The sequence below is a fragment of the Lissotriton vulgaris genome, chromosome 2_2 (genome assembly GCF_964263255.1).
Source record: "Lissotriton vulgaris chromosome 2_2, aLisVul1.2, whole genome shotgun sequence".
Taxonomy (NCBI): domain Eukaryota; kingdom Metazoa; phylum Chordata; class Amphibia; order Caudata; family Salamandridae; genus Lissotriton; species Lissotriton vulgaris.
In genome coordinates this window covers 124374751-124400767 of record NC_141688.1, presented here as the reverse complement: position 1 = coordinate 124400767, position 26017 = coordinate 124374751, and the positions used below count along the sequence as shown (strand labels likewise).

Sequence of the window (26017 nt, the reverse complement as noted above, 5' to 3'; positions counted from 1 at the left end):
GACCCAATGGTCCCGCCCTGCACACCCCTTTAAAACACACCTAAATGTAGTATTTAGAGGTGATCCTGAACCTTGCCACTGATTCGAGGAAGAAAGAAGATGAACCGAAGAGACGTGCTGACCCAGGAAGAAGAGAACACCTATTGCTTTCGCCCCCGCCCTACTAGCCTCTCCCGACTTCAACCTACCTACAGCGAGAGCCCCAGCAACTGCAGCAGCTCCCAGAGCCCGGAGGACCTGCCCTGTGGCCATCTTTAAGACTCTGTCTCCCATGAGCACCGGATTTGCTCAAACACAGATTCACTCACAGAATCCGGATCCAGGCAGCTCTGTGATTTTTGGCCACTCTGCAGCCTCACCGGAAGGGTCCCCCAGAGCTGGGAAAGGAGACCTGATGCCAAAAGACACCCCTGCACCAGATGCCCAATAGCCTTGGGTGGCCCAACCGACGTTGTCCAGGCATCCCCCAAAACCCAACTTACCTTTCCAGCTGTTGGTCTCCTCCAGAAAGTCTCCCTGCCTGAGCCGGCAGCATCTTTTCCAAACCAAAAGTCCCTATTAGAATCGTCCTTGTACCCGACATCCCCTTAGTACACTGCACCCCGCTGCCCCTGTGCCCCAGGTAGTGCAGCTTTGGTGCTGATTGTTGGCCCCTGCAGTGCTGACCTTAACTCCAGGAGCTATGCTCCCATAGCCAGGTGGCCATTTTGTATGGGACTAAAGTAACTATGCTTTAAATGGATAATTGTCGTGCTTACCTGTAAGTGAAGTCTGGAGTGTGATATCTAGGCATATCACCCTGAGTAGTCGATGTAATACAGAAGTAACGAGAAAGTCATCCAAAGTAATTACTGTGTAATTTAAACTGCTTTTTGAACCGATACAAACCTGTAACAATTGAAAATCAATTCCCAGTACCACTTCTTGAAACGTTCTATGATTGATAGTATATTTCACATAGCTGTACCAAGTCCTGCTTGGTTCTAGAAATAAAGTACAAGTATACCTTTTTTATACTTACCCTATTGGTCTGGATTCAGTGTGTGCCTTCAGTCTTGATTGAGCGAATACAAGAAATGTTTAACACACCCTCTGGATTGGGCTAACTGCTCACCCACACTACCACAAAGAGAGCTGGTAGTACTTACCTAATTTAGCCTCTACTATACCTCTGGGCACTACCTGGATTCTGTGCACACTATACCTTACTTTGGTATACTATGTACAGAGCCAACTTCCTACATGCTCTGCCTCACATATTCAAATGTGCCAGCCTTCAGTGAACACAAATTCATTATTTAGCAAATCCTTTTGAATGTACTTTCATTTCCATTGAATGTAAGCCCAATTCTAGTGGAATTAATGTAGTGTTATGCAACAGATTTCTAAGAAAAGTATCCTAGGATGAGAGTGAAGCAGAATGGAACTCTGTGGTCATTTCATTTAATAAGCACAAGAGGCATTTCAATTTGTATTCCATCAATGAAAGTCTGTGTGTGTCTAAATTTAATTTTATATCAATTTTAGGTATCAAGGCCTCAAAGAGAGCTGTTGCCCTTCTTCTGTTGAACTATTCGTATCACTTCATCAGTGTAACCGTTATTGTGAAATTCTGGGGCTGAGGTCATTGAAGAGCACTGATACGCTACAAACGCCAGCAAAGCCTAAGGGATCCAAAAGCCCCTCCATGGGACGGAAAGCAGGATCCACCCAATCCAGCCCACAGATCCCTAAGAAAGGCATGCCCAGCCCTCAGGGTTCTCGCAAAAGTGCAATAAGCCCTAAGACAGTAAGGAAAGCAACTGAAACCGGAGAGCTGCAGCCATCTGTTAAGCAAAAAACCGTTGAAACGTCAAAACCGGCTAAAATGCGATAAAATATTTTTTTAATAAAATTTCAACTGTAAACAAGTGAACTTGAATAATAAGAACTGGACTTTTTTACTCCAAATCCGTACATAAATCATTTTCAGGGAACTTCTATTATGGAAATATCACACCAGAAGTACTGTAAGTGTCCTTAGCCTTCGTGACATTTGGTTTCGTACAATTTTAATACCAAAATACACACTGTTGACAGTCTAGTGTGCTGGTGTTGGAAATGGTATTAAAGAATTCATGCTTTTCAGATTATCTTAGCTCCAACTCATACATCATGAAAACATAATTGTATTCCATTATGTAATGGAGTGTACCTATGCCTGGATTTGATAGGATGCTGCACATCCTTGTTTAATTTTTCTGCCTACTTCTGATGATAACAAAAGATGGCGTCAGTGTACTGAAGACAGCGAAACCAAAAAAGATTTGAAGAACTATTGAGTTTTTCTTGGCTCTTGACAGGAAATTGTGCAATGAGTTTTCCTTACTGGAAAAAGAATAACGTCATGGAAATACTAGATTGATTTTACAGAATGTAGGAGAAAAGGTATTCCCTCAGTGATGATCATCTTCTCATCTCTTGTCTCTGAACTCTCAAGGAAATTGTTTTGATCAAATCTAGACAATCTACAGTGGGTTTAACCAGAGAAGGAGACAACTTAACAAGTCACGTGCTTTTTTTATATTTATTGCTTTTGTGAAATTGGTGCTGTTGCAGAAAGTGATTTCCTTATAAACCCAGGAATGTGGTTATTTGCCAACATATATTGCATTGTGTTATTCATTTGCGCTACAATTACATATAAGAACTGGGGATGTATCCCATCTTAGAATTCTGAACTTTGGTTGTGAAAACCAAGTCACACATTTGTTTGTAATGCGAAATACTAACACACAAAGTCTGAAGTATGAGCAGTGAACCTCTTGCCTTTTGAGTTATTGAAGATTGATTTCGTGCTTGAATAAGTAGTGAGCTTTCTTGAAAGGGACGCAATACTGGACCCTTAAAAGAAGCATCATGTCACTGGAACTGCACTGACAGCACAGAAACTGTCAGGATATACATCATACGAAAACTTCTGCAGCCATAAACACGTTTACTGATTTTTACTCCTTCCAATCACATAAATGTATCCAGATGTGTATTTAAAGAAACCATATATTGTACTATTCGCTCTTTAACAGAAACGTGCCTTAAGTTTTTACACGTATGTTTCAGTATAGTTTTAGGCAATAATTCTCTGTTTATTCATGTGTTAGCAATGTGAGTTGTTTAGGGTTATAATGCTCATTTACATTTAAAATGTTGTACTTGTTGATGCTTGTTTTATTTATAATCAAACAAAATGGGTCCAATCGAGCAAACTACATTTTCACCAAGTGGCACTTACACAGAAAACTTGAATAATTGTCAGTGTTTGGCAATCATTCCATCCAGCAAACCCGTGTTAATAGCCTTCAAATGACAAGCTTTTTAGTGAGCGCTCTACGGAATCAATTAACAAAAAGTAGAATTATAGGAGCTAAAGAAATTTAATGAAGCAAACTCAGCTCACAGTATATTCTTAACAAAATAAACTCACAACCGTGACGATATGCTGTGAAAAGTAATAAAATACAATGTTTGTACAATATAGTAAAAAAAAAAAAGACTACATGGCATGTTTGAAGCCGACTTGTTTTTCAAAGTGAATTGGAAAGTAATGACCTCCTAAGCTCCCTTAAAGTTTAATCAGTTTTCTAATAGTTTTTATGTTACTAAATACGCCTGAATGAATCTGTTATATTTTATTTTAGCAATGGCTGCTGTATAGCATCAGGTTTTTATGTATTTTACATTCCCTGCACATACTCAGTGAGCACAGCAGAATGATTGCTATTATTACTGTCATTATTATCCAGAGATGATGTTCACAGAGAGAGGAAGGCTATTGAATTCAGCCCACGATAGTGAAGGACTGGCGTTAATGGCATACACTCTTAGGGGCTTATTTACAAAACCCTTGTGCCGCCGGTACATCACTTTTTCCCATTTTAAAAGTGACACACCGGCAGCGCAAGGGTCTTGTAAATAAGCCCATTAATGATTTCATGTTATCTTTAAAAGATTATTAGAGACAGACACACACGCACACACTTTTCATTCGAGACCCAGCATGCCTGTTGCCATTGCATTGGAAAACTGAAACTAGCTGGCTATTTAATAGCAACTAGCTTTTATAAATGACTAAATCGCTGTAATAAGATGATTAGACTACTTGCTCGATTGGACCTTAGTATTTTGTAGTTTCGAAAACAGAACTTTGAATTATAATGTTCTGTTGTGGTATTTTTGGTGTTAACTAAAACCAAATTATTGAGTAAAATGAATTAAAACATAGTATCATACAACATTATGCTGTTAAGTATGTAAGCCCCTTTGTTCTCATTCTATTCCCTGCTCTGATAGCTTGCCATTATAGTGAGGGCCTGATTAAAAGTCAGAGTAGAATTTGCAGTGGCGATACTGCTCTGTCTGATTACAACTGTCCCTGTGTTGCTACGACTGCAATATCTAAGGGCAAGGACATCAGCCCTGGTTTTACTGGGAGCCCGGTCACAGCCAGAAAAAAACACTGCTGAGACTGGCAAAGTTTGAGAACATCTACACAGTGGCGTAGAGTGGGTTGCCAGCACCCTTGGACAAAGCAAGTACCTTTTAAAATTTTGCGTCCCTAAGAATGCCCCTTAGAATATTTTACCTAGGGCAACACCTCCGTGGCTGGCCCTGCTGATGTTACGCCACTGCATTTACACGATGCGTGTAACACCTTGAGGTTAATGGAACACTTCCCTATATCTAGCAACATCTGTCCTGGCCCTGGTAGCCGTCCCAATCTCCACTGCCCTAAACCTTAGCGATCCTGCCACTGTTATTTACCATTTGCTAAAACAGGTGGTAAATGACGAAATGAATCCTTTATGCAGATGTACAGTGTGTGTTTAAGAGGTTGGTGAATTGGAGCAAAAGATCATGTGATAAATGCGGAGGAAAATGCGTGGTCCTCAATTCAGAATATGGATTTGCTTGGGGTTTTTGACCCTTTAAACCGGGTCAGCAATGTATTCCCTTTTCCTGGACAAATAACTTGAAATTACACTTTCCATTCTCTTACCCATTAAAGTTCGCGTGTTTGCATTAATGTAATGCATAAGTGCCTTCCCCAAACAGTTTAGTGATAAGGCACACAAATACAGTATGGCAGTACAGCTTTACATCATTACCCGTAGGCATCTTGGCACTGAATAACAGATTTCTTACTAAAAACACTGCGTTTATCACAGAATATTCTATTTAAAGTATGTCGAGCATTAGGCAGTTGAGCAAGACATATAGAATAGACTATTGTGTACACAGGAAGCAATCTTTTACAGAAGACTTCTGCTATGTATAATTCCTTTACATTGTCTGTGCTTATACAGTTGTTGGGGGCGCTGCTTGAAACAAATACAACATAATGTAAGAAATGGCTCTGCTAGGTGAAAAGATAGTATATGTACAGCATAAGATTTAGACTACGTGCACAGGCTAAATATATATATTCCTCTAAACACAATTAATGATCGTTTAATAAATGGCTACCCGTGCTTTTCAACTAGACCTGTATGTTTCTGTTGACATTTTCAGATAAAGAGAGCTTAGGTGTATTTTAAGTCTAGAAAATAGAATGTCAATCCTTTTTTCCATTTTGTTCAAGTAACTGAATTGTTAGCTGTGTAAATGTGAAACGTGAGTTCCAATCTCAGTAACCCCTCCTCACCCAACTTCCTCCAAGAGCAAATGTGTGCTTCTGGACAAATAATAAAGGGCCATATGTATCAAAAAAGAGTTTTGCAATTCTCAACTTGCCATTTTTAGCGAATCGCAATTAGAGAATCGCAATTAGAGAATCGCAAAATGCAATGTATGTAGGATTTGCTAAAAATTTAGCGAATCCTACATATTCCTTATTTGGGAATCGCAAATTCAGATTCACAATTAAGGAATACCTTCCCATTTATTCCTATGGGCTAGGAGGCCCATAGGAATGAATGGGAAGACATTCTCAATGTGTGATTACCAATTAGAGAATCGTAAATTGAGAATGCAATTTCAAGGGTGCCAAAATGACATCCTGTTGCACCCCTGAAACATGCATGCATGCACATTTTGCGCACATACATGCCCTAAGGGCATGTGCGACATATGGCACTTTAAAAAATTAAAAAAAGTGTTTTTTTAAAGAAAATTTGCAATTCATTAAGGCCAAATCGCAAATTTCTGGTAATTCCAGAATTGCATTTAAGGAATCGCAATTTCAATTCCTTAATTGAATTGGCAAAATAGAGAATTGCAACTTTTGAAATTCTCTATTTTGCGATGGCCTTTTGGGATGATACATCCAAAAAGGCTTTTTCCAATTCGAAAACGGGCCAATTCTGAGAATCGGCCAGTTTGCAAACGTGAAAAAGGCTAGATACATATGGCCCTTAATCTTTCAGTGTTTAACTTCTCTTTTCTTCCACAATTGAGTATGCGTAGAAACAAGCTCTGCCCCATTATTGAGTGTTACAGCATTTTACAAATTAGACAGTTGAACTTGCCATTCAGTATAGATTGTTTTGCTATAGAACACCACAGATACAAAACTGGAAGCAATTAATTTTAATGATATCACGAAGAAACACTTAGCTTGATAATTAATTGGTAAAGGTCCCTTCATGAAGACTCTAGATATTAGCTTGTTTGCTGTACCTTTAGGTTAGTTACAAATTTCGAAATTATCCGTGCCATATTTTAGCAGAAAGAAAACATCAGAAGAAGCTACACATGGCAAGATGATGATTGTCGCCAGTGATAATCCTCACTCTTTCCAGACTTTCTTACTTTTCATGTTGACTCTTCATGATTTTGAAACCAGCTTTGGCATGTGAAACGAAGCAAAGCAACAGAATGAAACGAATACAGAGCTGCTTCATTTTTCAACTAGAAAACGTTAGTAATGTGTGGAGGCACATTTCATTTATTGCAGCCCTTTTCCATGATTACACTTATATCACTGGTCTCAGTAGCAAGTGAGAATTATGTGAAGTGGTTTATTCAAAGTAATTACCTACATCGAGTGCGTTGCATTGATCATATTATGTTCTTTTTGTAGAGAAAGAAAGGAGTAAATCCCACCTTTCCTGGAGTTTAAGTAGTGTTCTAATAAGAAAAATGGGTTTGATATACATGTTTACTTCTGTGGGCGTGTGCCATTAGATTATCAATATGTGATGTACGACAAATGTGTTAAGCATTTCAAAATTATGCAGCTGACTAGGGTTAATACAAATTAATCACTGGAAATATTTTTTAGAAGCAACCTAGACAACACAACACTTATTTCAAATATGATGGATAATTTCAGAAGCTTGAATAAGTTCATGCAATAACATCCAAAATCATGTTACAAGTGTTTGCACTTTTAGAGGTGAAGCACTAGTGAAATATTACAAAAAAACAATAGTTGCCATGACCAGTTGCACAACAAACAAGGACCCATTTTTCCAGATCTGTAATTCCTTCTGCTATTGATCTTTTGGAGAATCTGCAAACAATAATCTGCTGAAGTTGAACAGTTCTGCAGACAAACTATTTATTGTTCGGGGCAAGACACGTCTTTAGCAAACAATTAATTTCCCGTCAACATAATGATTCTGCCCTAAGCTAAATCTGTACTACAGGTCATTTGAAGCAAAGGCTGTACTGTTACAAACCCCCAAAAAATGTTGAACTGGAAAAACAGCCAATGCTTGAATGCAAATTCTGTTTGGCTGCTGTAGAGTTCATTTCTGCCATAGAGTTTCGCTGGGGCGTGGCCTGTACAATTCATCTGGGGAGCGGAGTATAGGTTGACTTATGATGTGGCCAATAGGTTGTGGCAGTATGATGTGGAAACTGGAATCCCACCCACCCTAATTATATCTGTCCTCCTTCTCAAAGCCACGGAGTCCTTTCCTTCCTTAGCCACTGAGATGAAGCTGCAACATCTTTTCATCACAGGCAGGCAAAAGTGCTGAAGCTATACGAGAACATAAGTACCACTGGCTCTTATGCCTTTTGGTATCACATTGGGAAGGGCAAGCACAGCTCACAACTAGATGAGCTGATCTTCATCTGGAAGGGGTAGTGCGGCCCCTCTGTGGCTCTCAAAGCGAACTGCCATGATTTAGAAATTGCCCCAGGTTACCCCACGAACCCCATTGGAGGATGGGAAGCCAAGTAACATCATCATCTATGTTTCTCTAAATGGCAATACCGATGAGTTGATGGTTTTCAAGAAAACAGTAAGGCCAAATCGGATCATAATATCAGGTCATCATATTAATTTTAGAAATCAAAAGTTGTAGACTGGAACTGCTTAAGACTTAAGTAATACAAATGGGTCAGAAATTGTTTACTGGCCAAAATGTCCAAAGACATTTTGTGAAGATGCAAAGTCTGAACTCTCTGATGCTGCCCCAGTCAAAGGCTAAGGTCTGTGGTAGATGCAAACGGTTGAATATGAGGATACAAGAGTGTTTGAAAAGAAAATGGTATGGCCAGTGGTATGGTGTTTGACAAGTAATTTATATGATCCAAAAGAACCAGACTTTCTTGATGCTGCTTTGATAAGCCAAAAATGCTGTTGTTCCATTACAAAGAACAATGTAAGCAATGTGATCTAAACATATGTGAACCCATAAATATGTATTATTGGTCTTTGGTCAGTCTTTGCAAGTAGAGATAAATGTAAATATAAATACTGTCAACATCACAGTAATAGGCTGGTATGTAAACAAAGTCAATACAATATATTGTGCCAGTGAGTACGCCGCATTTTTTTTTCATTTTATGCACGAGTTTTACTAGATCACAGCCTATGATCAGGCTAAAATCCAGAGCACAATATAGTACAGGCAAAATTAGATAAGACAGCATTCCCCAAAAAAACTGAACAGTGGGTAAAAAATAAAATAGAGACAACAGATCGCCTGTGAGCAATTTCACTGCATTGGAACAAGTGTCTGGTGAAATACATTTGCACCCACCCATTAACGGCCCAAAGAAACCATACAGCCGATATAAAGTGTGCAGGCGGCTTGCACATTCATCACAGCGGCGGAGATCACCGCCAGCACAGCTGTGGTTTCTGTGTATTCAGAGGAACTGCGGACACAGCTGTTCCTCTGAAAGCACCACAAGGTTGGGGGATTGCTGCCATTTGCTGGCCAGCTGTTCACCAAAACTTATTACTTCAAATACAGGAGTTTTGTTTCTGAAAAACAAAAAACGAACTTTCCCTTTACCCTGGAGTAGAGTGCTGTTAGGCAAAAACATACATTGCATTTAGTTAATTTTAGTTAATCAAGAGACGGTCCTTTATATTTCATTAGGTGGTATGAAGACCACTCGCAGACAAGGAAGAAACTGTGCTATAAGAAATGTGAAAATGTTGAGAGATGTTTCATAAAGGTCATTCTGAGGCTGGGAGTAGGTAAAAGAAGGTTATTTCTCAATTGTAACACATGCCTGCAAAGAAGAAGATGGAAACTAGATGAGAAGAAAGTACAAGCGTTCACAGACCTAAATACACTCTAGAATAATAGAGTTGAGGAAGGACTTTGATCTGGAAAATCATGAAATGATAGAATTTGCCATGTTTTCTGAGCATTGGAGTGGTAGGTTGTTATTAAAAGACTAATTATCCTAAAACCTTTTGGTTATGCCCTACAGGGCATTTCTTAGTTGTCCATTAGCCACCAGCCCGACCAGTGTAAAGCAAAGGTCTTGAGTTGGGAAAGAGCCAACATGTAAAAAATAGAGAAAGAGGAGCTGTTGTGTTTTTTAATTAGGTAGGTGGGTAGGCTGGTAAAGTGATAAAAGCCTGACAAGGGGATTGGTTAAAGCCTGCTGTTCCTTTGTTACAGCTCCAGAAATGTTTTTTTTTACTTCTGCAGTAAATTACTGTAGGGAATCTGTAGTGGCCCACACACCTAGGTTGCTTTTGAACACAATTATTACAGGTATTGTAATGAGAACAGTGAACATTTGTTATTAGCACCTCATTTTTATCTGGCAAGTTGAGCAGTTATGCCAGCATATAGCTGTCAATGTATGAACACTGAAGAATATCCACAACGAATACTCATTGCATTATTTGACAGCTGCTAATTATTTATCACGGTTGGAGTGTAAATGCCATCACATAAATTCATATTTGTATCCTTAGGATGAACATGCTTGTATTGTTTTATTTGAATTCAATTGTTTTCTGTAACACTTCACTCTGACACCCTGAAGAGTTATTTGTAATTGTATCTTAATACGTAAGACATATTTTCCACTGTTGATGAAATTGAATAAGTAACTAAAACAAGTTTCTAATGTGTATTAATTTCTCTGTTTTGTGATGTTATCTACATGCCGATTTGGAGAGACGAAAGTTACCACATCAAAAGGACTTTTGATGTAGAGTAATAAATAAAACTACTTTTTTAAGTTGTGTATTCTGTTATGAATTATATATTTACTGCTCAGTAATGCATCCATTAACAAATTCCTGTACTATTAGTAGCCAGAAAGTGAATGAGGATTTTAACCACTTGAACACAGGATTAAGAGATATTGGGCCTCCTTTAGAGTTTGTCTGGAACTAAAAATCCTCTAAATTCAGAGGGGAGGGGGCTTGGCCAAGATGGTGAGTGGGTAAGACGTGTTTCTCTTGTCTCTCTTGTCCCTTCCAGCCCAAACAATGCAGTGGTCCCCGGAGAGCTGCCTTTTGTACAGCAGCAAGCGCTCTGGTACCGACTGCACAAGAGACGAGCTGCTTTCCCGGTGCTGGGGCCTGCTAGAAAGCGTATGCAGGATATGAGACGACGTGAGGCCTGGGAGAGAAAATGGTGGCTGGGATCTGCGGAAACGGATGTATGACGGTACAACGCGTACCGTTACAACGCGTACCTTTACGACGCAGGTTTAACAACGCAAGTCGTTACAACGACTTGCGTTGGGGGGCGCTGGATAGTGAACAGTTTAATTTACTATTCCAACTCCAGTCCCCGTGGATAGTAGGGAAGGTGTTGGACAGTAAATTAAACAATCCCCTATCCTAGAGCACCCTCCAGCGAAAGTCGTTGTAACGACTTTCGTTGTAAATCCTGCGTTGTAACGGTTCGGTTGTAAAGGATGTTTCCCGCGGAAACTCCTGAGGCTGACTCCCGAGGTGGTACTCACCCGACAGCTGGAGACGCCCCCAACAAGACGAGGTATTGACGTCTCTTTAAACAACAAACAGACGCGGCAAATGCACTACGGCTGATTGCGCACAAGAGAGGCCGGGGCTCGGGAGAGAGCGTGTGTGGGCAGCAGGAGAAAACGGGGCCTGTGCTGGGAGAAGGCAGCTGGGTCAGATTTCGAGAGTGGTGCACCTCGACGGTAAGAGGCGATGACAGGGGGACGAGGCGCTGTCGTATCAGCCCATGGGGCATCGGCCAGCACACTCGGCTGACGTGGGGCGGGGCTACCGTGCCACAGAATCGGAAGGCCGGGGCCCTAGAGATGGCGAGAAGTAGCATCAGTGGGGAGTTGCAGACTGAGACTGACCCCCTACCTGCAGCAGGCGCTGTGGAGGGCAAGGGCGGGTGGACCACCTGTGTTCATATCGCCCTTGCTTTTTGCAATAGCTTGACCCTGAAGACGGAGACCCTGGGAGCGGATAGTGACTGCCGTTTCGCCAAAATCTCTGCGCATCTACAGTGAGCCCACAGGCCTATTGTGCCAAAGCCGCAACAGAGACGGTAAGAGGCGGCAAACAGTGGCCTGGAAGGGGGCAGGAGGCTGTAGCGCCGTCAACGATAGGGGCCCAAAGGCGGAGAGTGGCGCGGTCCTCCTCACACCGGGGGCTAGATGTGCTAAGAACCAGGGGCCCTAAACAACAGTGTCAATACGGTTCAGAAACATCCGGGAGCTACACAGGAGAGGCCAGGACACGGAAGGGCAGAGTCGCAGGAACCAGGGGCCCACATTAAAGTTAGGCTCAAGGCCAATGGGTTGAGAAGGCCCAAGCAGCCTCGACGTTAGCGCTCCCCTGGAATAGAAGGCAGCAGGGAAGGGAGATGTGAGAAGCAAGCAGAGAGCACCCAGAGCGGAGTATCAAGCACAGTGGGACAGGGAGGAAGCAGGAGACCATGGGAACACTGGGCAGGATGACTATCACGGCACACCATGATGGAGCAGTAGAGACTGGCCCAGCAGTGTGGGGGTATGGAGAAGCGGACCGAGAGAGCAACCCGGGAGAATGGGCTGAAGCGGGGCCTGCAGGAGCAAGGCGTGGAGTAGCCCCAGGGATCCCAACGGGGGTGGCCACTCTGAGAAAGACTCAGCTTGCCAGCTCCGCGGCATCACAGAAGAGACTGGGCCCGGTGAAGCAACACACTTTATCACGGCCACGACCTAGGGCCTCCCCAGGATAGACACTCCCAGACAGAAGAGTAGAGCGAAACGGTGGGGCGGCTTGGGGAGAAGCAGCTATGACTTCTGTGCTGGGAAAGAAATACCGGAACCTAAAGGACATGTTGACCAAGCTCCCAATGACAGGTTCCGGGTAGGGGAGACTATCCCAAACTACGCAAGCAGGGAAAGATCCGGAGGCCGCTGATGCCCCGGTCACTCGCTCCTTATTGGAGAGGCTCTTCAATACACTGCTATAAGACATGCAGATGCTGAAGGGTGAAAAAGCAAGAGAGATGAAGGAGGTCAGATGGTATGTTGACGTAGTGGGAGAGCGTGTGGCTAATATGGAAGAACATGAGCAAGCCCGGAATGAGGAAGTGGAACAATTGCAACATGAGGTGATCCGGCTACGGGCTCAACAGATCGATGTCCAGGCGCATAGGGAAGACTTGGAGAATCGCTCTTGAAGGAAGAACATTCGCATTGAGGGAGTTCCGCTTAAAGCAGAAGGCTTGGACATCCGCAATATCTATAGGGTCTCTTCAGAAGTATATTAGAATCACCGCTGGGCTTTGAAATTAAAATAGATCGTTCACATAGGGTGGGACTGCAAAGAGGAATGCTGGTACCTCCGCTGGACATCCTGGCCTATCTTCCCGACTTTCAACTAAAAAATTGAATACTACTGGAAGCCAGGGACAAGTAACCCCTCCTGTATCAGGACCACCCCATCGCTCTTTACCAAGTCCTGGTTCTAATAACTCAAAAAATGTACGGAGTTCCGATTGGCAACATCGCACCTACGGAACCAAGGAGTAGCAAACTCCTGGGGTCATCCCTTCAGGTGGAAGGGCAAACTACACCAACTCAGATCACTGGAGGAAACCTGCCGGGTGTTGGGTATTGAGGAACCGCACCAGGAAGAGCTGGTGGGAAAGAGGCACAAGGTCCCTAGAGAGAGATGGCAGCGATTCCAATGAGGGCGCTCCACAGAGCATGCGACGAGGCCTGACCCCACAACTCTCGCACATGAGAGACAGTTGGTCCTGGAGACGCTATCCAAAGAGACGTTCTCTCAAGAAGGCACCTGAACAATTGAGGGACAAATAAGTGACTAGAGCCGGGCTGGGCGGGCGGAGGGGACACTCTATGGGAGCTGCGAGACCATGGGGATTTGACCACACTATGCACCCAACACCTTTGACTTCCAAGGACATGCAAATATGATCTGCGAGCCCTAGGCAATATGGGGGACATTGGGGTTTCCAGTTGGGATTAGAGAGGGGGGAGGGGAACTGGTATATATGGTAATGGCATTGCAGAGATAACTGTTGCTTACTGGGGGAAAGGCAATGTTTAGGGGATGGGGTGAAGAGCGAACACGGGGGCTTAGTACCAGACCATTGCTGTCACACCCGCAACCTCATGTAATGTCATAGTACACACTGAAAATCCTTACACTTAACATAAGAGGCCTCAACAATCCCACTAAGAGGAAAGCGATTCTATCATACTTGGAAAACACAACAGCCGACGAGTGCCTTCTCCAGGAGAATCACCTCTTCTCAAAAGATTGGCACAGAATGAGGTCACAAATCTTTCCCCAACAATTTTTTTTGTCTACTTCGGATAAAAAGGCAGAAGTGGCTATATTGGTTGCTAAGTGTATTAAAGGGATAGCGGGGGATAAGGTAGCCAAAATTAAAGGGAGACTCTTAGCATATTCATTTCAGGTTGGGGAACATACACTAGTAATAGGATCAATCTACGCCCCCTAACACAGGACAGGAGAAATTCCTAAAGTCAGAGGTTATGCATAGACAAGAGTGCAGAACGATTGTAGAGGGGGACCAAACTATTGTCATGAATGCTCTCAGGAATAGATCTGGCAATCGTTACACAAAGGCCGAGAGTTGTCCCAAGAAGGGAGTGAGTGGCTCCAGGCCATGGGCCTGGTGGATCTGTGGCGGGCGGCACACCCAGGGCATCACAATTCTCATTTTATTCTCATACACATGGGACATATGCACGCCTTGATTATTTGATGGGTACGGTGGAAATCAATAAGATAGTGGGAGAGGTCAACATTTTACCGGCAGCGCTCTCGGATCACGATGCAGTGACTGTTTCCATACGGTTACCACCACATAGAAAACAACCGGGGTGCTGGTGATTGTGGGAAAGTATGCTCCACAGAGAAGTAGTGAGGAAACAACTCACCAAATGCATTAGGGAATATCTGGAGGTAAACGACTCACCAGATATATCTGTGACCATGCTTTGGGGGGCCCTGAAGATGGTGGCGAGAGGAGAATTAATTGTGATTTCAGCCACAGAAAATAAGGAACGCAGGGAAAAGAGGGAACATCTAATAGCACAGGTCCTAGTAGTGGAGTGGGTACACAGTCAGACGGAGCGCCTAGCGTATGGGGTCAATTGAAGGCGGCAAGGTCGCAATTAGTGGGGCTAGACCTCGATAGAGCTGAGTATGCGGTGCTGCGATTAAAACACTCCTACTACATTGGAGGAGATAGGACGGGGCGCACGTCGGCGGGTAAACTTAGACGAAGATACAGTTCATAGAGAATGACAAGGGGGAGGAACTCACAGACGACAAAGATATAGAGCAAACATTCAGGGACTTTTACACGGGCCTATATACTGGGTAAACCAACTCAGAACCACATATGACATATCTGCAAGGGACCACACGTTCACAATAGGTAAAGATCAGGCGAAAATGCTGGACGCCCCGATTTAGATAGAAGTGATTGGGGCAATATCACGCCTTAAACTTCTTAAGTCGCCTGGTCCGGAGGGCTTCTCAGCAGGCTCTTATGAGTCCTTTTGTCATATTTTAGCCCCGGTCCTAACAATATTTTTTAATTCATTCGGGGGGCTCGATTCCCTCTGAAATGCTGGCAGCAGCTATTGTGGTTTTGCCCAAGCGGGGAGAGATAAAAAGAAGTGTGGCTCCTATCGTCCGTTGTCCCTCCTAAATGTGGAAATCAAGTTGTTCACTGGCATTTTGGCGGCAAAATTGGGTCTGTTGATGCCCAGTATATTAGACCCGGACCAAGCGGGGTTTATTCAAAATCGACAAAGTGGAGACAACACCAAACGGATCCTTCATTTGATCGATAAAGCTCACCGTACAAATATGGACGCCCTATTATTAACCGATGCCGAGAAGGCGTTTAATTGTGTGGACTGGGGATTCTTAGAAAGAACATTGATCCATTTTGTGATGGAGGAACGCTTAAGAGCTTGCGTGGTGAGCTGTTATAGCTCTACCACCGCCTCCATCAGGGTCAACTGGGTGTCATTTCGCCACTTCGCCATTCAATGGGGTAAGAGGTAGGGGTGCCGATTGCCACCCCTCTTATTTGCCCTATATATTGATCAGCTGACCGAGAGGGTTAGGGACCATCCTCAAATTACGGGTATCCCGTTTTGAGGGGAAAGACACGCAATAAGCCTTTACGTCGATGATATTTTAGCCTCACTTGAGTCTCTGGAGAGGTCGGTCCCGCCATTCTTAGTGGAACTGGAATCCTTTGGAAGGGTCTCCAGCTTCAGGATAATTGTAGGAAAGTCACAGATTCTCAACCTGGCCGGGGTATAGGCAGACCCATTGACTGATTAAATTCTTAGGGGTTCAGGTAACAGACTCTATCCCGTTTTTAGGGAGTGAGCTGGCCTCGTCTGTTAAACAAACGGTCACTTTGACTCATGCTAAACTCGCCCGACAGATTACGAAGGACCTGAAGAGCTGGAGGCACCACCAGTTTCACATATGGGTCACGTTACCGCGGTCAAAATGTCTATCCTACCAAAGGCATTTTATCAGTTCCAGGCGTTACCGGACTGGCCCCCTAGGGGAGCCCTCACGGCTCTACAGAGGACATACTTCGTTTAATTTGGGCATGGGCGCGACCACGCATGCAAAGGGAAGTGGGGTGTCTGAAATCTCTGGAGGAGGGAGGACTGGGGATCCCGAACAGATTGGGTTATTTTACAGCGGGCTATTTTACAGCTGCCAAAATGAGTTACCTTGTAGAGTGGAACAGAGAGGAGTCGGAAAAGCTGTGGCTGTTTCAGGATAGTAAAAAACAACAATATCTCAATTGGATTCACTTGAGTAACAGAAACGTTTGCATGTGAGGGACATTACAAAAGATCTGGACATAAAAGATAGAGAGACTCGGAATTTCAGTTTGTTTATGTTAGAAATGGGACCTTGGCTGGCCAAGACTCGCGTCAAGGTCAGTCAGGGATCACCATTCCTAAGGTCAGGGCAAGGGAGTCACACACCAAGGTAACCCCCGCTCACCCTCTAGGTAACGTGGCGCGAGCAGTCAAGGCTAAACTTGGAGGCGGTATGAGTTAAGTATTTGCGCACGCACCCCAGCAACAACACCCAAGGCCCACCACAAAGAAGACTCCACACAAGGTTATATATAAAAAAAATAGCCTTTGTATTATAATAAACAAAACACATTAGATAACACACGCAAACTGTACAATGTGCCAGAGGCACGGGCAGAATTTACAAGGGGAATTATGTACAGGACAGGGCCACATGGACCACTGTCAGGGGTAGGCACTTGTTGGAAAATAATACTGGTAGGTACACACTTAGGACATACACATTGAATGATTAGCACCAAAATTGTAAATGCAACACACATCCAGTAATCACTGGAACAAAGTAAAGACCTCCTACGCAACCCTAAAACACTGTAGGAAATTACGCAGGTAACTAGGACCCTATCATCAGGACCTAAGGAAGGAATACCAACACCTAAGCAATTCACTCTTAGCAAAGGGAAGGAAACCTAAACACCAAATGGGACATCAACAATCCACTATGCAGGTCACACCTAACAAAGGGGATAAACATAAAGTGGGACATCAACAATTGCACATGAGGTATTAAACACAGAGGTGCAGATTAGAACATATTGCGCAAGAATCACATATCAGAAATCACAATGCGCGGGGTGCACATAGCACAACACTCAAAATGTCCCTCAGGCCAACTGGCCTCGAAAGGGGCGGAATGCCCGGAGTCTCAGTGTCAGGGGGGTTGCGCAGGCAGCACAGAACACAAAGCCTAAACGTGGCAACTGTCCACTAAGTGCTGGACAGTTGTTGAACAGGACTGGGCAACGTTGGAGCCAGGAGGGCTCAAGAACAAAGTGGGGAGACACAGCGTGGGAGCCTCGGGGCTACAACCAACTAGCTGCCTGTGTCCCCCTAGAGCCTCTCAGGGCTCGCTGAACAAAAGTGGCACCGTAGAGCTCAGCGCTCTCAAAATCATGAATTGCCCCAGAGCCTCTCTCAGGGCTCTAAAGCGATGTGGGCGATGAGCCTCGCTGGGCTCGTAGATCAGATGTGGCCCCACGAGCTACTCTGGCTCGGAATACACTGGTGGGCGTGGGGAGCCTCGGGGCTCAACAAAAACTATGCCCCTCAGAGCCTCTTGGCTCGAAATCAATTAAAATGGCCCAAGATCGGTGGAGTCCCTCACGGGGGACTCAGGTCTCACGCAATGCCCCCGTGAAGCCCTCGTGGCTTCACTCTGAATTCTAGCGCGAGCTCGCGCTACCGGGAAAAGGGGGGGGGCGGACACCGACAATGTGTCCCGGCGCCCCTCCCTCCTGCTCCACTCACCGGCTGTATGGGGCTGCGGCCGCTCCTCTCCTCTCGTCCCGGGGCTCTCCCTTCGATCGGGAGCCTCGGGCAGGACACGCCGGCTGCTCCTCTCACGCCCCCGCCTGGACCTGTCTCCACAGCACGCCGCCTGACTTCCGCCGGGGCCGCCAATGGCAGCGCGGCCCTGGGGGTCAGAAGGCGGGACTTCCGGGTCGCGCTAGGCAGCGGCCTGGCAACGATTTCCAGTGCTCCCGGGCTGCGGCGGTGATCTTCTGGGTAATGCCGGGTGGGCACCGGTTTTAAATAAGCAAAACACAACGGGGCAATGCCGGGTGGGCACCGACCTCTGAAATAAAGACAAAGCGAGGTGGCACTCGCTACGCCGAAAATCGGCAAATCGGCTCCAATGCCGGGTGGGCACCGGCAATGTAAATAAAGCGCTCCCAGCGCCGAAGGTCAAGGCACAGCGCTCTCAAGCGCCAAGGGAAGCGCGCTCAGCGCTCAAAGGGAAATAAAGCGCGCCTAGCGCTATAAATCAAAAGTCAGAGCGCCTCCAGGCACAGCAAAGCTCCAGCAGGGTCTGGAGGCAGGCAGAGGGGCAAGGCAGGGCCAGAGGCAGCACACTGGGTCTCCAGGCAGGGAGACAGCCAAGTGGCGGTCCTCTTGGCCCCAGCAGCAGCAACAGCCCCCTCTGGCAAGGATCCTGGAAGAAAACCAAAGAACCAAGGACAAATTGTGTGGGGACACAGCCCCTTCTTATACAGTAAAATCCCTTTGTCTCAGGGTGCAGGGTGGGGGAAAACCAGTCGCAGCTGGTTTTGAAGTACTTTGTTTACCTCAACCACCCTCTCTATTCACTGGCAGGGCTAGGGTCATCAGTCGCACTACAGGGGGTGGAGCCAGCATTGTCTGGGGAAAGTCCAGGCCCATCAGGGACCAGGTGCACTCCTCCCAAGCCATCAAGCATGCTAATCTCACACTCACCACCGGGCAGACCCATCCAGCCTTCCTGGAGCCAGGCTCACCAGCCAGCTCCAGCCAATCACACTGCAGGCATATTTTACAGTAATATGCCAAGTCCTAGAAATGTCATTTCTACGCATGACACACACATACCACATACACCATTGCGAAGCATTCATTTTCACAAACTCGCACATACCAAATTCGAGCATGCACTCCCCACACATCAGGAACTACTAGGGACACAGACATTCCCCATGCATCCCTATGGGAGAGCAGGTCAGCCTAACTACATGCACGCACTTTACTCTGGGACACAGAGAAAAAGTGCGCACAGACCAGAAAATCATCCACACATATCACAGATTAAAAGCAAAAAGATTAGGGGTGAACCTGCCTTAAGGGCCAAGTCCAACAGTTTACAATTGCATATAGCATCATATATTTAAGGACATATTTACGCAAAACAATCAAGAAACAGTTTAAGATATCAACACTGGAGGTATATAATGCGTATGGCAACCCAAGGGGGCTTTGTGTGCTACGTGATAGTGAGACAAACGGTGACGGCGCAAGTGACATATGGGTGAAAAACAGCGAAGGTCACAAAATGACAGAAAAATGAAATACACAAAATATACAAAGTTGTTGGTTCCGCTTTGGTGAATGGGTATTTGCAACTAGTTTGGGAACCAAAGGAGGTACTGCGCCATAAATCGCGCTGTATTGTGGGTCGACGGCGTTTCGATCATATTGATTTAGGATCTTCATCAGGACCAGGTTGCCGATTGACGACGGAGCTATAAGGTAAAGAAGGGATTGGTTAGGGGTCGAAAGGGAGGTCGGGTACCTAGTACGTGGGTGAAGGAGGGGGCGGGAGAAGAGCGACCAAGAAGGACGAGTAGATTCGGGGCAGTGGGCGCACAGAGGCACAGTATGGCGGCAAGGATAGCAATCTATGGGAGGTTAAAAGGGGGGGTGTTTATTATAGGACCAGTGGGGGCTATTGAGAGAAAAAGGGAGGAGAAACGGGAAGGGGTAAAAGGGGGGGGAGGGGATACTCACTGGAATAAGGTGCTGGACCAGAGACGGGTCCCCGTTCTGGTTGGGAAGTAGAATAAGTATTGAATTGTCCTGAGGCTTAATCCGAAGGACGTGGCTGAATAAGGGAGGAAGGTGAATTAATTCAGGTGAAGCTGAGGAGGGAGAGAAATGGGAGGCAGCGGCGTGAGCCACTTACATGGAGGAGAAGGGCACATTAGCGGAGACCCGCTATGGCCGTGGAAGAACCGAAATGTGGCGACGGTCAAGTTGAGGCCCATTGGCGGGATCCGATGAACAGATCTGTTTGGAGAATCCTAGAGAGGTGGAGAGGCAAGGGGTGATCAGGGGTGGGCGGGAGCAGAGAAGGGATCTTGAGTAAAGAAGCGGGCGCAGTGGGGCCCTTACATGAGGTAACCGAGGAACGGAGCCCCGTTCTGGTTGTGATGTACGATAATGGGAATTGGTACAATAATTTGAAGGGGCAGGGTCTATGATCCGCTGTCTGGTTCCCTGAGAGAGAACAAAACCGGATAATCAGAGGTGGGCGCGAGGACGAGGGATGGTGGAGATGGGAGAAACGGGCGCAAAGAGACACTCACGTGGAAGAGCACAGGAACCGAGCCCTGTTCTGGCTTCTTGGGAAAGGTTGGGATTAAAATTATGAGGCAGGGTCCGGCCAACCGCTGTCTAACTCCCGGAGTGGGAATCTGGAAAGGGAGGGAGAGAGAAAAAAGAGACGGTTGGCGGTCCGGTGGGAGGCCAGTCTAGCCGTGTACGATGAGCAAAAGGGACGGACCCCGGGGGAGAGTTAGCAGGATCACCGTGGAGTCGACCACTCATTCCCGTCAAAGTCCGGTACTAGTAGAGCGGTCGTGTGATCTGCTGAGTAGATCCCGATCCGCAGAAATGCTGGAATACGAATGGGCTACAAGAAACTGGTGTGTTATTTCCAGGGTGGGCGGGGCCAGCTGAAGTGAGGGCAGTGTCGGGAAAGGGGCCGGAACACGCCAGATGACGCGAGGGCTGTGTCATAGAGGGGGCTGGAGCAGGGGTGGTGTTGAGTTGAGGTCGGCGAATCAATGCAAGAAGTGCAAAATGACAGTGTGCGAGGCATGAAAGCACACGAACCGCGCACAAAGGGTCATGGATCCAATTATTTAGAAATGTACTATTCATTCCAACATTTGTAATTTAATCGAGGACAATGTGGGCAAAGGATGCAAACATTATAAGGAAACACGTATTTGAGGCATGATTGCACGAAATTGCCGGGTGGCAGGCGAGAGGAGTACACAGGCGGTCCTAGATGTATGCATAGAAATTTCACTTTACATTCCAACTTAAATAATTAATTAAGGAAAATTCTCAAGTGAAGGGAAAAAGATAAATTGTTAGAAAACAACGGACTGATTGGACAGTATATAACAATCGGTATAGGCGGTACATAAATTGAAAACATAGTTCAGCTAGAGTGGGATGATCATTGTGTTGGGAGTTAAAATGGGGTTTGGCATAATCAGTGTAGGTTCATACATAGGGCTAAGCGATGGCGAGCTTGGGCCGGGCAGGCACAATCTGGTTACAATGTAGTAGTGCCGCAGTGGGTTAGTGTGGTTGTGGAACTCTGAGTGGGGTAGGAGAGAGCAGACAGGGTCCATAGGTGTTTAAGTATGTATGGTACTATTCCATTCATCAAGGGGGTGTACAGTCCCTGGTTCACCGAATTGCAGGTAGTTATCCACTTACACTCTCTGCGGTTTAGAAGGCTTTGGAGATTACCGCCTCTTAGGGGTAGAGTAGGCTGTTCAATCACTTGCCAAATCATATCGAATTCTGTATGGTTATCCAGTTTTGTTCTCTCTGGCCCTCTCCAGGTTCTCCCTCCAGGAATTAGACAGCGGATCATAGACCCTTCCTCTTCAAATTATTGTACCAAATCCCATTATCGTACATCACAGCCAGAACGGGGCTCCGTTCCTCGGCTAACTCACGTAAGTGCCTCACCACGCCCGCTTCTTTACTCACGATCCCTTCTCCGCTCCCGCCCACCCCTGAGCAGTCCTTGCCTCTCCACCTCTCCAGGACTCTCCGAACAGATCCGTTCATCGGATCCCGCCACCGGACCTCAACTTGACCGTCGCCACATTTTGGTTCTTCCACGGCCATAGCGGGGCTCTGCTACTGTGCCCTTCTCCTCCATGTAAGTGGCTTGCGCTGCTGCCTCCCATTTCTCTCCCTCCTCAGCTTCACCTCGTATTAATTCACTTTCCTCCCTTATTCAGCCACCTCCTTCGGATTAAGCCTCAGGACTATTCAATACTTATTCTACTTCCCAACCAGAACGGGGACCTGTCTCTGGTCCAGCACCTTATTCCAGTGAGTATCCCCTTTTTTCCCCCTTTTTTCCCCCCTTCTACACCTTCCCGTCCCTCCTCCCTTTTCACTCCTTCCTTTTGCTCTCATTAGCCCCCACTGGTCCTATAATAAACACCCCCCCCTTTTAACCCCCAAAAGTTTGCCATCCTTGCCGCCATACAATGCCCCTGTGTACCCACTGCCCCGACCCTACTCGTCCTTCTTGGTCCCTCTTCTCCAGCCCCCTCCTTCACCCACGTACCGCATACCCTACCTCCCTTCTGACCCCTTACCTATCCCTTCTTTACCTTACAGCACCTTCGTCAATCGGCAACCCGGTCCTGATGAAGATTTTAAATCAATAGGATCGAAACGCCGTCGACCCACAATACAGCGCGACCCATGGCGCAGTACCTCCTTTGGTTCCCAAACTAGTTGTAAATACCCATTCACCAAAGCGGAACCAACAACTTTGTATATATTGTGTATTTAATTTTTCCGTCATTTTGCGTCCTTCGCTGTTGTTCACCCTTATTTCACTTGCGCCGTCACCGTTTCTCTCACTATCACAGAGCACACAAAGCCCCCTTGGGTTGCCATACGTATTATATGGCTCCAGTGCTGATATCTTAAACTGTTTTTTGATTGTTTTGCGTAAATATGTCCTTAAATATATGATGCTATATGCAATTCTAAACAAACTGAAATTTAGAGTCTCTCTTTCTTTTATATCCAGATCTTTTGTAATGTCCTGCACATGCAAACGTTTCTGTTACTCAAGTGAATCCAATTGAGATATTGTTGTTTTTTACATGGTCTAAGGGTTATACTCCTGTTGTCTATCCCCCTGTTTCAGGATAGAGTGCTGTCCAGACTTTCACTGTGGAAAGTTCATTTTTTAAAGAAGACGGAGAGGCCACAGGGCCTTCAGGGGTCACCTATCACTCGGTGTTGGAGTTGTGGTAAGGGGTGGCTATTAGAAGGGATCTTAATACATTCCCCTCCCTGATGACGCCTTTATTGGAGAGCAAGGATTTTACTCCGGGGTTGGATGGCAAGGCCTTTGCAGCCTGGCGAGTAAGGCAGCAGCCAATATGTTTAACGTGAAGGGGATTATCCCATTTCCACAGCTACGACAGGATTAATCACTCCCCGAGACAGAATGGTTCCGCTATCTGCAGATAAGACATTGGCTACTCCACCCAGATATCCACCCAAAAGAAAATAGGGAGGGACCTTTCGAAGAAGGAATGGGCGTAGGTATATTATAGGGCCAAAAATCCTCGAACTCCTGTGTGCCTCAAACAAGGAAACCCGGACCGCAGTCCTACTTGCTGGCGTGGGTGCGGGGAGGAAGGAACCTTGTTACATCTGTTGTAGGACTGTTCTGTCCTGTCCACATATTGGCCCAAAATATTCTATGAAATAGTTGAGCAGTTCGAGACACAGATCCCAAGGCTGCTTCAGGGCCCCCGCCCGCCCCGATGTTAAGGCTGCTTCAGGGCCCCCGCCCGCCCTGACGTTAAGACTGCTTCGGGGCCCCCGCCAGCCCCAACGTTAAGGCTGCTTCAGTGCCCCTGCCCGCCCCGACGTTGTCATTGTGTCCCCCGGGCTGCTTCAGGGCCCCCGCCCGCCCTGACGTTAAGGCTGCTTCAGGGCCCCCGCCCGCCCTGACGTTAAGGCTGCTTCAGTGCCCCTGCCCACCCGACGTTGTCATTGTGTCCCCCGGAGCGCACCCGCGGGTGCCAGCTTCCTCCTGGTGCCCTGTCGGGAGCTTAGACATGGCTCCTGAGCTGGTTTGGCAACATAAAGTGTAGCGTATCCTCAGTATGTGGGTGGAAGTCAGGTCACTGAATTGCATCACTCGGTAGCCGGATGTACCCAACATAGCATGCAAGGCTTTCACTGCTGCGGTAACCGCAAAGAGGCATGAGCAGTGTGAGTCTTTCTTACCTGCTCCTGAGTTCACCGCTCTGCCGCTCCTCGCCGGTCGTCACGCTCCTCCCCGCTTGTCCGCCACTTCTCACCGCTCCTCCCCACCTGTCCGCCGCTCCTCCCTGGCTCACGTCCCCCGCTCTTCCTCTTGCTCCTGTACGCCGCTCCTCCCCGCGCTCCTGATGTCAGCACACACGTCGCAGCCGGCGCTTCTTCCAACGTATATCTGTTTTTTTAATATAGCCTATGTCCATCGGCTTGCCCTGACGTTTTCAAAGATGTATTGGGTGTTTGGATTGGTGGTGTAGTTTTCGAGTTTACCTGGCTCCAAGGACACACTTCTCTCTTTATAATAGTAGTATAGATTAGGGTTACCCAACCCCTTAACGTTCCCATTGAAATCTTGGAAAGGAAAACAAATGGGTCTGGCTCTGGGGGCAGAGCTTCAAAACATTTTAACACATTGGGGAACACAAATGACACCCACCTACACAGGCTGGCTCCATAGATTATGGTACATCTTAGGGAAGGAACACGTTCAAGCTTTCCTCACAAATTCTGAAACTGGATTTAAAGAGGTCTGGGAACCACTTCTGACTCTGCTGTCTGCGGAATTTAATGAAATCACGTGCCCGAGGTATCTCCGTCTTTTCCGACTAATGGCGTCAGAAGATTCACCCACCACTAATTGAAATTGAGCCCGGATCACTCTCAGTACACCAGTTTCACTAAGGAATTAGGCAAGGTGAATACCAATTATGGGGAGGGTGGGGGGATTTTTGAATTGTTTAATGTTTCCCTCATTTCTAGTTGAAGAACAATGAGAGCCTCAAAAGCATAAGGTGGATTATGCTGACAACACTTGTAACAGCAGTACTAACTGTAACAGAAAATATATTAGTGAAATGATGTTAATTACGAAATGTGATGCACATATACGATTATATGAACAATGAAGATATTCATCATCATCATATCTTTATTTGACAGTTAAGTCATAAAAGCACAACATACATCATTTCATCAATACAATCTTTATACACAAATATAAAACTTTAATAGTTCAGCTTATATAAATAGATACAAAAATTATTAAATTCATTGCTAACTGTCGAATGCAACTAGTTAAAATACTGATAGGGTACCCCGTCGCCTTCATCTACTATACTAAAACGCTCAACCTTAGTTCCTGCTCCCCGTCTCATTATGCCTTAAACACACATAATATTACAATCCGATGATAGCTAGCAATTAGCAGTTATCTAATGCTAAGTGTGGCGCCTTGGCTCTTATGGACCAAGCCCAACCTAAAAACTTAGCCATAGCAATGGCAATCGGAAGAGCTGGGTCCGAGCATAGGACTCTAAGTGCATCGTCATGCTTTCTAAAGCCCAATAATTTACAATTAGGAATAACCCACACACGACGGGGTATAGCGTGTGAAGGGCAAAAGAACAATAAGTGATTGTCGTTTCCTGTTTTTCTGGACACCATGGGCATGCTTTGTTAGAAGATCCTGCCCACTTGCTTGTAAAGACCTTTATGGGTAATGCTCCTACCCTTAGCTGAAAGTACAATTTTCGGTCATGGGGTTTCGAGATTGCATCCCAATATTTTTCTAAGGCCGGCCAGGATTTAAGTTCCAAGAAACGCCCAGTTAGGTGCTTCGAGAATCCTTTGGAACAAA

The 26017-nt window shown here is 45.8% G+C and overlaps 1 protein-coding gene across 2 annotated transcripts in view; it reads left to right on the top strand.

The window, feature by feature from the left end:
* The window catches only part of ALPK3 (alpha kinase 3), a 1258466-nt gene extending 1255821 nt beyond the window's left edge, over positions 1 to 2645 (top strand). For both annotated transcript variants that reach the window (XM_086959428.1, XM_086959429.1), the window contains one exon: positions 1528 to 2645. In XM_086959428.1, the coding sequence (XP_086815554.1) occupies positions 1528 to 1876 (349 nt within the window). In that variant the 3' untranslated portion in view covers positions 1877 to 2645. The remainder of the gene's footprint in view (positions 1 to 1527) is intronic.
* Positions 2646 to 26017: the final 23372 nt, after the last annotated feature.